At 51.9% G+C, this 15,691-nt stretch overlaps 1 protein-coding gene and 1 pseudogene across 1 annotated transcript; both read left to right on the top strand.

The window, feature by feature from the left end:
• LOC137591704 (metabotropic glycine receptor-like) overlaps positions 1 to 6,230 on the top strand; it is a 23,196-nt pseudogene extending 16,966 nt beyond the window's left edge.
• Positions 6,231 to 7,393: 1,163 nt separating this feature from the next.
• On the top strand, positions 7,394 to 15,225 carry LOC137591705 (annexin A13-like). Its single transcript, XM_068309824.1, has 11 exons — positions 7,394 to 7,538; positions 8,565 to 8,640; positions 8,717 to 8,811; positions 8,954 to 9,124; positions 9,398 to 9,431; positions 9,542 to 9,621; positions 10,918 to 10,986; positions 11,628 to 11,729; positions 11,848 to 11,923; positions 12,002 to 12,114; positions 14,395 to 15,225. The coding sequence occupies exons 1-11, from the start codon at positions 7,524 to 7,526 to the stop codon at positions 14,512 to 14,514; spliced, it is 951 nt and encodes a 316-aa protein (XP_068165925.1). The 5' UTR covers positions 7,394 to 7,523; the 3' UTR covers positions 14,515 to 15,225.
• Positions 15,226 to 15,691: the final 466 nt, after the last annotated feature.

Here is a 15,691-nt window from a genome sequence, read left to right as displayed (position 1 = left end):
GATAGGAAGTGGGAAGTGGGTGAGGACATGCTTTGCTTCCACCACACGTGTTCTGATCAGACCCATGTGACTTAAGCTACTAAACTGATCAATGTCAGCAGGGAGATCAATCAGAAGAAGCCAATTATGTCAATCTGGTCTTGAACCAGGAGCCAGTCTGACTAGCCGCTGTGGCTCCGTGTGAAAGAATCCAGTGAGCCACAAAAAGACACATTCTGTGTCCAAGACAGTGGCACAAGGGCAGACGACCAACGCTTGTTGTGGGGGTCGTTGTGGAGGTCTGGGGGCCTCCCCCGGGAAATGTTTTAGAAAACGGGGTTGTTGTCCTGCATTCTGAGGACAAAATCTTGTGTTCAGTTTCCCTCCAAAAAGCCACTAAAGCCAGCAGCTGGAGCTGAACTCTCTTTATTTCTGTCCTACTTTATGCAGGAATGAATGTGAGATTCAACCATTGAAAACTTCATTCACTCTGAAGATACAGTCAGACTAAATATTACTCAGTGTTTACTGGTAGTTTTACTTGCTATTATAGTAGAGGTGAAAACACATTTACATCATCGCTGGTTATTCCTGCTGGTCAGAGGGAACAAAAGTCTAAGACTACTAACAAGTATTGATAATATCTTTCATTGACCTTCTGATCGGTCTGTCTCCACCCCCCCCCCCTCAGCATTCACCATTTGTTTATTAATGAGGACTTTAACACAAACTCTACTAGAAACACTGGATTCTTTTGATCGATGGTCCTCTCCTTGTCTTACACCAATTCACGGGTTCAGCTTGGAAAAAACAATACTTTGTTTTTCATTGGACGAGAGGTCATGACCCCAGTGCATATTTAATGATCTGGAGCGTTCAGGTCACTTCGGCTATTTCCGTCGGCATGCGGAAATAGCGGCGCTATTTCCGCTAGCGCCACGCGCTAGCAGCAGTAGCGGTGCTGGCGCCGCTCGCTAGCGGAAGTAGCGGGGCTAGCGCCGCTCGCTAGTGGAAATAGCGAGAGCCGCTAGCAAGCGGCAGTAGCGCCGCTATTTCCGCTAGCGAGTGGCAGTAGCGCCGCTAGCGCCGCTCGCTAGCGGAAATAGCAAGTGCCGCAAGCGAGCAAAAAAGATTTAAGTTTTAGCCTTTTTTCCGTAAAAATACGAACGCCACTGAGGCTACACAGTCCGAAAACCTTGTAGCCAATCTGGAATTTACTTCGCCGATGGCGAAGTGGCGAATGGTTAGAGCAAGACCAGTTATTGATCAGTGATTATGTAGACCAGCTGTTCTCAGGTCAGCTGACCCTAACCCAGGTGTGCTTTGCTTCAGTTGGACTTGTGACATCATTGTTTCCTGTGATAACCCCGCCTCCCCCCGTGGTCTCTTCCTGCAGGTTCTCTCTGGTGCCGGGGCTCCACCCTGATTGGACGCTCCTGCTGCTCTTTGCTCACACCCACCTGACTGTGACTGTGACTGTGGGACTTCTGCTGGTACCTAAGGTAACGCCTCCTGTTTGCAGGTTATGTTCTGCTCAGGCTCACCATGGGTTCACCCCCCTGAAGCGCCACCTGTCTTGTGTCCTCCCTCTTGTCCCAGTTCCTGTCCAAAGGGACACCGGCCCGGGATGACATTGCCACTGAGGCCTACGAGGAGGAGCTGGACCTGGGGAGATCCGGCTCCTACCTGAACAGCAGCATCACGTCGGCCTGGAGCGAGCACAGCCTGGACCCCGAGGACATCCGGGTAACTCTAGGTTAAGTACATTACCTGCCCCACAGGTGAAAGACGACTGCATTAGTTCACTCGGCTGAAACATGTAACTGGAAGCCTGTGAGGTCAGGTTCTACCCACTTTATAAGTTGCTATGACAACCTGTAATGACTTATAATTACCTATCACTACCTGTAGCTACCATAGTTACCTGTAAATAGCATTAACTACCTGTACACACCCGTACCTACCTGTAACTAGCATTAACTACCTGTAGCTACCCGTACCTACCTGTAACTAGCATTAACTCCCTGTACCTACCCGTACCTACCTGTAACTAGCATTAACTACGTGTACCTACCTGTACCTACCTGTAACTAGCATTAACTCCCTGTACCTACCCGTACCTACCTGTAACTAGCATTAACTCCCTGTACCTACCCGTACCTACCTGTAACTAGCATTAACTACGTGTACCTACCCGTACCTACCTGTAACTAGCATTAACTACCTGTACCTACCCGTACCTACCTGTAACAAGCATTATGTACCTTTAGCTACCCGTACCTACCTGTAACTAGCATTATGTACCTGTAGCTACCAGTACCTACCTGTAACTAGCATTATGTACCTATAGCTACCCGTACCTACCTGTAACTAGCATTAACTACCTGTACCTACCCGTACCTACCTGTAACTAGCATTAACTACCTGTACCTACCCGTACCTACCTATAACTAGCATTAACTACGTGTACCTACCTGTAACTAGCATTAACTACCTGTACCTACCCGTACCTACCTGTAACTAGAATTAACTACCTGTACCCACCCGTACTTACCTGTAACCAGTATTAACTACGTGATTAAAGCACTAGTCCGGTGTAGATCCAGCTGATAAGCCACCTCCTGTTGTCAGGATGAGCTGAAGAAGCTGTACGCCCAGTTGGAGGTCTACAAACGGAAGAAGATGCTGGCCAACAACCCCCACCTTCAAAAGAAGCGCAACTCAAAGAAAGGCCTGGGCCGCTCCCTGATGAAACGGATCACGGAGATCCCGGAGACCATGCACATCCACCGGCAGTGCAGTCGTGAAGATGGCAGCGAACACGGCAGCAACCGCAGCACCCTGAGGAGAGCCGCGCTGGAAGCCAGTCACCACGGTAAGATGGTTTCTCCTGGCCAGGACCAACGAAGAAGACCTGCAGTTAGGTCAGTTGTTCTCCTCAAACATGGTGCAGCTCTGGCTGTGGTCCAGACCTTCTTTACCTCCACTGTTCTTCAAATGTGATCGAGTTGAAGAGAAAGAGAAGCAGAACATTAAAGAAACTTTATTTCGACAGATAATTTTTTGGAACTCTTACGTGCTGCGTTTAGCTTAGCACGACGCTAAAACGTGCTGTTTCTGCGGATTAACACTGAGTAAAGGTCGTTAATTTGAAATGTTCTGAAAGGTTTGGTCATGGATTAACAGATTAGACGAGAGCACCCAGGACGTGGTCTTCACAGGGACCCGTCCAATGCTTGTAGAGATGTTTCCTGGATGAAAGCATATAGACGAACAGCCCTACTCCAGTACAAATGTATTGTTTTGATCACAGGAAAACCTCGTGATGACTCCCTGAAGAATAAGGTCATGGGCTTGAAGAAGTCCCTCAGCTTCGACCACGTGTGTGACCAGGATGAGGAAACTGGGAGCCAGGCCGGCTTGACTGGAGGAGACAAAATGACTCCAGTTGGGGGTGTCGGGAGTATCGGGGAAGGATCTCTTCTGGGGTCCCTGATTGGCCGCAAACATCCTAAGAAACACCTGGAGCCAGCCGTGACCCCACCCAGACTGGAACCAGCCGAGTCCACAGAGTCAGTTCCACTGTTCTGGAAATCCGCCAGCGCCCACAACCTAACACATGAGAAGAAACCGGTCCAGCTGCGAACCTCCATCATGCAGAAGTCTCTGAGTGTCATTGCGAGTGCCAAGGAGAAGATGCCAGGATTGGCCAATAAGACGCAAAGCGTGGAGGATGCGAGTAGGAAAGGTCTGAAGGGCCAGGAGGAGAAGATGCTGTCGGAGGTGGATGAAACATCAGAATGTTTTCCCAAGATGATCGTCAGCCAGTCGGTGGAGTACTCCAAGACACCAATGAAGATGGGCATCATGAAGCAGCAGGTACTCCTGACATACTCCCATTGCAAGTCCAAATAGATAGATAGATAGATAGATAGATAGATAGATAGATAGATAGATAGATAGATAGATAGATAGATAGATAGATAGATAGATAGATAGATAGATAGATAGATAGATAGATAGATAGATAGATAGATAGATAGATAGATAGATAGATAGATAGATAGATACTTTATTAATCCCGGAGGAAATTGCATCTCGATCCGTGATGGTTGATTGATCCAATTTGATTGATCCAAGCTTTGCCTTGCATGCTCTTAACAGGTGAGCGGCAGCCAACCGTCCATTTGCTCCGAGTCTGGTAGGAACCTCTACGACCTGTCTGAGGTTTGTCCCTGGGAGTTAGAAGAACCTCAGACTCCCTTTGAAGCAAAGACCCAGAAACACGTGTCCATTGCTCCAGGAGAAACCACCTCTGGTCGGAGAGGCAGCAGCAGCTCTGGGATCTCCAAAGGTGGCCGGACGCACCAGAAGCAGAGAGCAGGACAGTCTCCTTCCAACCGACGTCGCTCCAAAGACAAAGCTGGAGAACGAGAGGAAGCCAGGGAGGCGCGAAAACCCCGACCGCCCAGGTCACCTCTTCCTCTGAAGCCAGACGTCTGTACATGGGAGTTTGAAGAGCAGCCCATGCTGGGGGAAGACTCCCATTCCATCTCCCCAGACAGGATCAGGCGTAAGAAAAGTGTCACGCCCACTGATGGCAAACCCAAGGGGCTCCACTCCGACCACTCCAGATCCACAGGGAGCCTCCTGCAGCCCCCGTCACTGATGGTGGAGATCTGCCCCTGGGACTACCCCAGCCCACCTTCGCCGAAGCAAGAGAAGACCAGCAGCAGTCCGGCCGCCAACAAGAGGAAACGGAAAGGCCCTAGCTCAACCAATCAAAAATCTGAGAAGGAGAAAGGAAGGGAGAAGAGCAGGGAGAGGCGGAGCTCCTCCAGCAAGCCGTCATCTGAGAGGAGACGCGTCAGCCAGTCATCAGAGTGCGGGGGCCCCGTATCCGAGCGACGGAGGAGCTCCACCAGGGACCCAGAGGCGATGGAGGCCAGACGGACGGAGGTCTCCAGGGAGACGGATGCTTCCAGCTCTGTGCAGACTAAAAAGTCCCCCGAGAAGAAAAAGGACAGCGGTTTGAGTCCATGTCACAAATCGGTGGTTGGGGCTGACATTTGCCCCTGGGACTTTCCAGAGCCGGGCGGTGGGGGGCGGGTATGACGGGGGACGAAGCTCGGCCACCAAAGGGTCAAGGTGTCCAGTTGGGTGGACCAACACGCCTCTGCGTGTTCACTGTCCAGGGGTTTTTACCACACCTTCACTTCTCCGTGTTTCTGTGTTCACCGTGTTTCATCACTTGTGGTCCAAAAAGGGCAGGACGGGCCCCCGCCACCAAGAGCTCATCAAGTCCAGCCAACCGGCAGGGGTCAGGATCACACCCTGGGTCATCAGCTCCGAGAGGCGAGACCAGAGCCCCGATCCGATGGGGTGTGTTCCCTTCAGGGAATAATTGATCCGTTTGATCGGGGAAACAGATGGAAGTTCACTATGTTTTAGTGAAAGTACTCATTGTTCAGGGTGGATTGGATTTATTGATCAACAATGGAGCGTCCAATCGCTAGCTGTCTATTGGTGGACGTGCACCAAAGTATGACAGAGGAACGTTTGCCGTTGTTGCGTGGGGACGTCGTTCCCTCTGAAGCGTCGCCTCACTGGAGTAACGAGGATGGACGTTTAGTCCGTTTGGGGTCAGGCAGTATTCTTCACCTCTAAACCGTCCTTCAGTGACCAGACCTCTGCCTGGGGAGGCGGGCGACCAGACCTCTGCCTGGGGAGGCGGGCGATGGCCCCGATCCACTGCTCCTGTCACTGATTTGCCCGTTTGACATCTCCTTTACTGCACATGTTCAAACTTTGCACTGTTCCACTTGTGGGGTTACTAGACCGGGTCAGAGCATGAACCACGCTTTCTTAGCAGAAATTGATTCATGTTACATTTCAGTGTCACCTGCAACCACAGACCCGTTAGCCGTTTGGCTAATGATGCGCTAACAGTCACCAGGAGTTTCTGGAGCACTAACGGGCATAGAACGGGGGACATGTGACCAAACCTGTCCTTCTCTCACCTGAAATGGTTTCCTGGAAATTCCAGCGGACATCCTGCAGACACAGGTGTCAGGTGTGACACAGGTGTCAGGTGTGACACAGGTGTCAGGTGTGACACAGGTGTCAGGTGTGACACAGGTGTCAGGTGTGACACAGCTGTCAGGTGTGACACAGGTGTCAGGTGTGACACAGGTGTCAGGTGTGACACAGGTGTCAGGTGTGACACAGGTGTCAGGTGTGACACAGGTGTCAGGTGTGACACAGGTGTCAGGTGTGACACAGGTGTCAGGTGTGACACAGGTGTCAGGTGTGACACAGGTGTCAGGTGTGACACAGGTGTCAGGTGTGACACAGGTGTCAGGTGTGACACAGGTGTCAGGTGTGACACAGGTGTCAGGTGTGACACAGGTGTCAGATGTAGTTTGTGCTCCTCACACATTCTTGGAGGTTGAACCAGACCTCCGCTCCGCCTGACTCAGACTGTTGGACAGGAAGTGCTGTTCATTGCCCGACACACGTGTTGTGCTTGTTTTGTGCCGTACATTCATGTTGTGTTGCATGGACTGATCGTATGTTGTGATATCAGAGAACACGAGCTGTGATGTCACACTCGCCACCACTACGCGGCGTGTCACTGGGCGTTTCCCATTCCCAGTTTTATTCCTGCACTGACAGCAGCACCTTTCTAAAAGTCCAAATATTTAACAACTTTTTAAGTATTACTGAAATAATTTCATCATGAAGCTTCAGTCTTTAAAAAAGCAAAATATTTTGTCTGTTAATCTTTAAACACTTGCCTGTTCTGTGCAGTACTGCCCCCACGTGGACAACAGGAGTCACTGCTGACTGTTCCTTTACGTCCTATCGGTGTCGTCACTTTAACTGTACTAATTAATACCACAATACTTTTTACTTCAAAATTATTTCCATTTGTCATTAATGAGATTCTAACAAACAAATTACCAAACAAAGATCACAAAGAAGAATTATCGTCATTAATCCTCAATAACATTTGCCTTCAGACTATTTTGTATGTTTTGCTGGTTTTACTGCTGTTCTCAGGAGAACTGTCACCCTGTCCTTCTACCTGTTGGTGTGTAAATGGTGGTTTGGTCACTTCTGTCGGATTAAAAGATCTTCTGCCACTGAAATAGAAATTAAGGTCCTGAATAAACTGTCAACCAGTAGAATGACATTTAAACATTTATCTTTAATTATTAGGACTGTAGCACGTGTTTAATCTGTATGAAGGACTTCCGGTTGTAGGCACGAAGAAGGGTCACGTGACACGTCGGGTTTCGTATTAGACAATTTGATAAATGTACTTGATTATGTGTGTAGAACTAGTAGAACTGGTCCAACGTCTAGTTAGTGGTTGTGATCCAGTCAATAAAGGCGCGTCATCAGCGGCTGTGACGTCACCCTGCAGCACCGGACAGGGCTGCGCCGCTGCGGGACCGGCAGATCCGGTCTGCAGGGCGTCCGAGCAGCTGAGCAGCGCTTCATCCCAGCTCCTCTCCATCCGCACCGAGCCGCTGAGCATCATGGGCAACGTCCAGGTCAGACCCGGTCCCGGTCCCGGTACCGGTACCGGAACCGGAACCCACACCAGTTCTGTCGTCATGATTTAATTATCAGAATTTATTAGAAGGTCGGTTCAGCGTCGGTCACCTCGGGAGAAGGGTAGAGTTACTGGTTAGGGGTGGGTTAGTAGGTTAGGGTTAGTAGGTTAGGGTTAGTGAGTTAGGGTTAGTGAGTTAGGGTGGGTTAGTAGTGTTGGGTTAGTGGGTTAGTAGGTTAGGGTTAGTGGGTTAGGGTTAGTGGGTTAGGGTTAGTGAGTTAGGGTGGGTTAGTAGTGTTGGGTTAGTGGGTTAGTAGGTTAGGGTTAGTAGGTTAGGGTTAGTGGGTTAGGGTGGGTTAGTAGTGTTGGGTTAGTGGGTTAGTAGGTTAGGGTTAGTGGGTTAGGGTTAGTGAGTTAGGGTTAGTGAGTTAGGGTGGGTTAGTAGTGTAGGATTAGTGGGTTAGTAGGTTAGGGTTAGTGGGTTAGGGTTAGTGGGTTAGGGTTAGTGAGTTAGGGTGGGTTAGTAGTGTTGGGTTAGTGGGTTAGTAGGTTAGGGTTAGTGGGTTAGTAGGGTTAGTAGGTTCGGGTTGGATCGGGTTAACAGATGAACGCGTCAGAGGTTGATCCTCCGTTCAGAGATGGAAAAACAAACAAAAACAAACAAACAAACAAACAAACAAACTCCTCTGGAGGTAAAATAAAAGTGACGCAGTTCATTTTGGACGGTGGGGCGGGGCGGGAGTCAGCGGGGGGGGGCAGGAATTTGTCATAAACGCTGATCAATAAGACCGCATTGTTTTAAGAGGAGGGTGGGCGAGGGGGGGGGACTGCACTACCCCCCCCCCTCATGACACAGCGAAATGACCAGGCAGCAGCCTCTTCCTGTGTGTGTGTGTGTGTGTGTGTGTGTGTGTGTGTGTGTGTGTCTGTGTGTGTGTGTGTCTGTGTGTGTGTGTGTGTGTGTGTGTGTGTGTGTGTCTGTGTGTGTGTGTGTTTGTCTGTGTGTGTGTGTGTGTGTGTCCAGCCCACCATCGTCCCCTACGAGGAGTTTGACGTTACCGCTGACATCAAAGCCATCAGGAAGGCCTGCAAAGGTCTGGGTGAGTGTTGGGGGGGGGTTCTAGATGGGGGGTTCAGGGTGATGATGTCACTGATGATGTCACTGTGCTCCCCCAGGCACAGACGAGGATGCCATCATTCAGATCCTGGCCAATCGTTCTGCAGCTCAGCGCCTGGAGATCAAACAGGCCTACTTCGAAAAATACGACGACGTGAGTCCACGCCCACAGACACGCCCACAGACACGCCCACAGCCACAGAAACACCAAGCAGACACGCCCACAGACACCCACAGCCACGCCCACAGCCACGCCCACAGCCACCCTGTTCCCTGAGCTGTGCCCTGCCCCCCAGGAGTTGGAGGAGGTCCTGAAGAAGGAGCTGACCGGCAGCTTCGAGAACGCCATCATCGCCATGCTGGACCCCCCCCACGTCTACTTCGCCAAGGAGCTGAGGAAGGCCATGAAGGGGGCGGGGACAGACGAGGCCGTGCTGGTGGAGATCCTGTGCACCGCCAGCAACCAGGTGGGTCCACCCACCAATCAGGAGGCAGCGTCTGAGGCGGGGCCAGAATGGGGTCGTCGCTCTGTGGTGACTTCAGCAGAACCTGACGGTGGGGGGGCCGAACAGAAGCTGCTGGAGCCCATACGGGGGGGGTCCTGGAGTCCAGATGGGGGTCCTGGAGTCCAGATGGGGGTCCTGGAGTCCAGATGGGGGTCCTGGAGTCCAGATGGGGGTCCTGGAGTCCAGATGGGGGTCCTGGACCCTCACAGAACATGTTGTCCCTTTGTCTTGCAGGACATCCTGAACTACAAGGAGGCGTACGTCCAGGGTGAGTTCCTGTGGAGCGTGAGTGGGTGGGGCTGGTGTTGAGCGTGAGTGGGCGGGGCTGGTGTTGAGCGTGAGTGGGCGGGGCTGGTGACACCTGCTCTCTGTCCTCAGTGCACGAGCGAGACCTGGAGGCGGACCTTGAGGATGACACCAGTGGAGACGTGAGGAACCTGCTGATGTCCCTGCTGCAGGTAGCAACCGTTAGCGTTAGTGTTAGCAGGTAGCAACCGTTAGCGTTAGTGTTAGCAGGTAGCAACCGTTAGCGGTAGTGTTAGCAGGTAGCAACCGTTAGCGTTAGTGTTAGCAGGTAGCAACCGTTAGCGGTAGTGTTAGCAGGTAGCAACCGTTAGCGTTAGTGTTAGCAGGTAGCAACCGTTAGCGTTAGTGTTAGCAGGTAGCAACCGTTAGCGGTAGTGTTAGCAGGTAGCAACCGTTAGCGTTAGTGTTAGCAGGTAGCAACCGTTAGCGTTAGTGTTAGCAGGTAGCAACCGTTAGCGGTAGTGTTAGCAGGTAGCAACCGTTAGCGTTAGTGTTAGCAGGTAGCAACCGTTAGCGGTAGTTTTAGCAGGTAGCAACCGTTAGCGGTAGTGTTAGCAGGTAGCAACCGTTAGCGTTAGTGTTAGCAGGTAGCAACCGTTAGCGGTAGTGTTAGCAGGTAGCAACCGTTAGCGGTAGTGTTAGCAGGTAGCAACCGTTAGCGTTAGTGTTAGCAGGTAGCAACCGTTAGCGGTAGTGTTAGCAGGTAGCAACCGTTAGCGGTAGTGTTAGCAGGTAGCAACCGTTAGCGTTAGTGTTAGCAGGTAGCAACCGTTAGCGTTAGTGTTAGCAGGTAGCAACCGTTAGCGGTAGTGTTAGCAGGTAGCAACCGTTAGCGGTAGTGTTAGCAGGTAGCAACCGTTAGCGGTAGTGTTAGCAGGTAGCAACCGTTAGCGGTAGTGTTAGCAGGTAGCAACCGTTAGCGGTAGTGTTAGCAGGTAGCAACCGTTAGCGGTAGCAGGTAGGAACCGTTAGCGGTAGCAGGTAGGAACCGTTAGCAGTAGCAGGTAGGAACCATTAGCGGTAGTGTTAGCAGGTAGGAACCGTTAGCGGTAGCAGGTAGGAACCGTTAGCGGTAGCAGGTAGGAACCGTTAGCGATAGCAGGTAGGAACCGTTAGCGGTTCCAACCAGTACAGCAGACGACCTGCTGAACTGGTCGCCCACTGAGAAACTGTCTGGACTTCGTCCAGCAGCCCCCCCACCCCCACCCCACCCCCCCCATCCCCCCTCCCTTCTCTCTTTTCCTTCCCCACCAAAGTAAGGCTTTGTCCCCCCCAGCGCCGGACATCTGGACAGCTCCATGTGTTCTGCAACGACCCGTGTGTCTGAGCCGTCCTCCAGACCCTACTGGCACCCCCTAGCCACCCCCCCCCTCCTCCAAACCCTACTGCCCCCCCAGCTGCCCCCTCCTCCTCCAAACCCTGACCCCCCCTCCATTTGTCCTCCCCAGGCCAGCAGAGACGAGGGCTACGAGGTGGACGAAGGTCTGGCTGAGATGGACGCAACGTCTCTGTTTGAGGTCAGATACCTGTCTGTCTGTCTGTCTGTCTGTCTGCCTGTCTGTCTGTCTGTCTGCCTGCCTGTCTGTCTGCCTGTCTGTCTGTCTGTCTGCCTGTCTGTCTGTCTGTCTGCCTGTCTGTCTGTCTGTCTGCCTGTCTGTCTGCCTGTCTGTCTGTCTGCCTGTCTGTCTGTCTGCCTGCCTGCCTGTCTGTCTGTCTGTCTGTCTGTCTGCCTGTCTGTCTGCCTGTCTGTCTGTCTGCCTGTCTGTCTGTCTGTCTGCCTGTCTGTCTGCCTGCCTGTCTGTCTGCCTGCCTGTCTGTCTGCCTGTCTGTCTGTGGAGGCGGAGCAAAGGACATCATGTCATGTTAATATTTGACCAATAACAGAATAAAACATTTCTGTGCCCCTCCCCCTCCCCTCTGCCATGCCCAACCACACACCTGTTCCTGATCTCTCACCTGGTCTGCATGGCCACACCCCTTCTCCCCACCAAAATGGACACGCCCACCTTTGTTTATTTTTCTGTTTGTTTGTTTCAAACAACACAAAATATTCATTTATAAAAATCCGAAGTGTGTGAACTGTTGATGCTTCCTGTTTCCTGGTTCCTGTTTCCTGTTTCCTGTTTCCTGTTTCCTGTTTCCTGTTTCCTGCTCGCAGGCGGGGGAGGGCCGGTTTGGGACGGACGAGTCGACCTTCAGCCATATCCTGACCCACAGGAATTACCTGCAGCTGCAGGCCACCTTCAAGGCCTACGAGTCGGTGAGGACCCGCCAACGTGCTCCGTGGGGCCCGCCCACGTGCTCCGCCCACGTGCTCCGCCCACGTGCTCCGCCCACGTGCTCCGCCCATGCAGTTCTCACGCACTTTTCTTCTGCAGCTTTCAGGAACCGAAATCCTGGACAGCATCGCCGCGGAGGCGGGGGGGACGCTGAAGGACTGCTACGTGACGCTGGGTGGGTGTGGCTCCTTAGAGGTGGGCGTGGCCTAAGGTGGGGCCTGTTGTAATAACGCTCCGCCTCCCTGTGTCACAGTCAGGTGTGCAAAGAACCCGCAGCTCTATTTCGCCCGACGCCTGAACGCCGCCATGAAGGGGGCGGGGACTGACGAGGATACGCTCATCCGCATCATCGTAGGCCGCTCCGAGGCAAGTGTGTAGGCCGCTCTGAGACAAAGGAGTAGGCCGCTCTGAGACAAGGGTGTAGGCCGCTCTGAGACAAGTGTGTAGGCCGCTCTGAGACAAGTGTGTAGGCCGCTCTGAGACAAAGGAGTAGGCCGCTCTGAGACAAGGGTGTAGGCCGCTCTGAGACAAGTGTGTAGGCCGCTCCGAGGCAAGTGTGTAGGCCGCTCTGAGACAAGTGTGTAGGCCGCTCTGAGACAAGTGTGTAGGCCGCTCTGAGACAAGGGTGTAGGCCGCTCTGAGACAAGGGTGTAAGCAGCTCTGAGACAAGGGTGTAGGCCGCTCTGAGACAAAGGAGTAGGCCGCTCTGAGACAAGTGTGTAGGCCGCTCTGAGACAAGGGTGTAGGCCGCTCTGAGACAAAGGAGTAGGCCGCTCCGAGGCAAGTGTGTAGGCCGCTCTGAGACAAGGGTGTAGGCCGCTCTGAGACAAGGGTGTAGGCCACTCTGAGACAAGTGTGTAGGCCGCTCTGACACAAGTTTGTAGGCCGCTCCGAGACAAGGGTGTAAGCAGCTCTGACACAAGTTTGTAGGCCGCTCCGAGACGAGACAAGTGTGTAGGCCACTCTGAGACAAGGGTGTAGGCCGCTCTGAGACAAGTGTGTAGGCCGCTCCGAGACAAGGATGTAGGCTGCCCCGAGGCAAGTGTGTAGGCCGCTCCGAGACAAAGGAGTAGGCCGCTCTGAGACAAGTATGTAGACCGCTCTGAGACAAGGGTGTAGGCCGCTCTGAGACAAGTGTGTAGGCCGCTCTGAGACAAAGGAGTAGGCCGCTCTGAGACAAGGGTGTAGGCCGCTCTGAGACAAGTGTGTAGGCCGCTCTGAGACAAAGGAGTAGGCCGCTCTGAGACAAGGGTGTAGGCCGCTCTGAGACAAGTGTGTAGGCCGCTCTGAGACAAAGGAGTAGGCCGCTCTGAGACAAGGGTGTAGGCCGCTCTGAGACAAGTGTGTAGGCCGCTCTGAGACAAGTGTGTAGGCCGCTCTGAGACAAGGGTGTAGGCCGCTCTGAGACAAGGGTGTAAGCAGCTCTGAGACAAGGGTGTAGGTCGCTCTGAGACAAAGGAGTAGGCCGCTCTGAGACAAGGGTGTAGGCCGCTCTGAGACAAAGGAGTAGGCCGCTCCGTGGCAAGTGTGTAGGCCGCTCTGAGACAAGGGTGTAGGCCGCTCTGAGACAAGGGTGTAGGCCACTCTGAGACAAGTGTGTAGGCCGCTCTGACACAAGTTTGTAGGCCGCTCCGAGACAAGGGTGTAAGCAGCTCTGACACAAGTTTGTAGGCCGCTCCGAGACGAGACAAGTGTGTAGGCCACTCTGAGACAAGGGTGTAGGCCGCTCTGAGACAAGTGTGTAGGCCGCTCCGAGACAAGGATGTAGGCTGCCCCGAGGCAAGTGTGTAGGCCGCTCCGAGACAAAGGAGTAGGCCGCTCTGAGACAAGTATGTAGACCGCTCTGGGACAACGATTTAGGCCGCTCCAAGGTAAGGGTGTAGGCCGCTCTGAGGCAAGTGTGTAGGCCGCTCTGAGACAAGGGTGTAGGTCGCTCTGAGACAAAGGAGTAGGCCGCTCCGAGGCAAGTGTGTAGGACGCTCTGAGACAAGGGTGTAGGCCGCTCTGAGACAAGGGTGTAAGCAGCTCTGAGACAAGGGTGTAAGCAGCTCTGAGACAAGGGTGTAGGCCGCTCTGAGACAAAGGAGTAGGCCGCTCTGAGACAAGTGTGTAGGCCGCTCTGAGACAAGGGTGTAGGCCGCTCTGAGACAAAGGAGTAGGCCGCTCCGAGGCAAGTGTGTAGGCCGCTCTGAGACAAGGGTGTAGGCCACTCTGAGACAAGTGTGTAGGCCGCTCTGACACAAGTTTGTAGGCCGCTCCGAGACAAGGGTGTAAGCAGCTCTGACACAAGTTTGTAGGCCGCTCCGAGACGAGACAAGTGTGTAGGCCACTCTGAGACAAGGGTGTAGGCCGCTCTGAGACAAGTGTGTAGGCCGCTCCGAGACAAGGATGTAGGCTGCCCCGAGGCAAGTGTGTAGGCCGCTCCGAGACAAAGGAGTAGGCCGCTCTGAGACAAGTATGTAGACCGCTCTGGGACAACGATTTAGGCCGCTCCGAGGTAAGGGTGTAGGCCGCTCTGTGGCAAGTGTGTAGGCCGCTCTGAGACAAGGGTGTAGGTCGCTCTGAGACAAGGTTGTAGGCCGCTAACAGAGTGCGGGGCTACATCTGTCACTGAATGCCCCTCTCCTGCGTCTCCTGCCCCCCCAGGTGGACCTGGAGACGGTGAAGGACTTCTACCTGGAGAAATATGACGTCACTCTGAAAGACGCTCTGGACGCCGACTGTGGGGGGGACTTTAAACGCCTCCTGATGGAGATCCTCCACTAGACGCCCCCCCTTCCAGCCTCCTCCCCCCTCACATCCTCCTCTTTGCTCCTGATTGGTTGGTTCAGGTTGTGGTGTAAACTTTCTCTCTTAGCCTTTAAACTGCTAAAAACTGGTGCTTTTAAATGTGTTAACGTAGCATCATGCTAATGCCTTACTCAGATCAGTAGCGTTCATGTTAGCTGTACATGATGTGACAGGGGGCGGCTGTGATGTCACGGGGGGCAGCTGTGATGTCACGGGCGGCCGATGTGATGTCACAGGGCGGGTGAACCTGAACGCATCATGAAACAGGAGATCCATCTTAAACACTAAACGACAGACGCTGCTGCTCAGCCGTTCAGTTTCCTTCCAATTTTCAACACTCAAGTGCCGAATTATCACGTTTGTTCTTTAAATACAGGAAATCAGAACTAATGATAATATTCTCACCTGGAATCAAACGTACTTGGTTATCTTTTGTAGTCGAGTCCTAAACGCTGTTTGGGATTTTTAACCTTTAATTGTTCGAGCTGCTGTTTCGTTCGTCATTCCATTTATTTTTACTGAATATTTGTAATCCAACATAATAACATTAATATCCCCAACTGAAGTTCCTGGACCAAGAAATACTCACTGCCTGTATCCATGTATGAACTAACTGTATTTATCATCACTATAGAAACGTACTGATAATGAATTAATAGTCAAGAAATAAACACATAATGTCATAAAATCGTGTCAAAAAGTGATCATGAACATTTATTCCTCCACATGTTCTCTGTTTGTCCAGTAGTATCACCACGTGTACATTTAATTACAACATGAGTGAAATGGTCATACATGGAAAGATATTTTGCATCATTAAATATTTATCATTTATATTATTTACTTAAACTATATATCATATTACATAAATTATATTATGTATTATGTTATATTATATTATATTATATTATAATACAGTGTACCCTTGTGAATTTGCGACTTCACCTCATCGCAGATTTTTGGTAGGCAGTCACATATATATTATATATATATATATATATATATATATATATATATATATATATATATATATATATATATTTCACCACAAGTCCAGCATCCTGAGGCTGTACACTAAGCGGAAAGAGGGAGGCCGAGGACTAGTGAGCATCAGGGCCACTGTCCAGGATGAGACATCAAAAATCCAAGAGTA

Source organism: Antennarius striatus, unplaced genomic scaffold (assembly GCF_040054535.1).
Source record: "Antennarius striatus isolate MH-2024 unplaced genomic scaffold, ASM4005453v1 scaffold_25, whole genome shotgun sequence".
NCBI lineage: Eukaryota > Metazoa > Chordata > Actinopteri > Lophiiformes > Antennariidae > Antennarius > Antennarius striatus.
The sequence above is the reverse complement of the archived record's forward strand: the minus strand, read 5'-3'. Positions and strand labels throughout refer to the sequence as shown.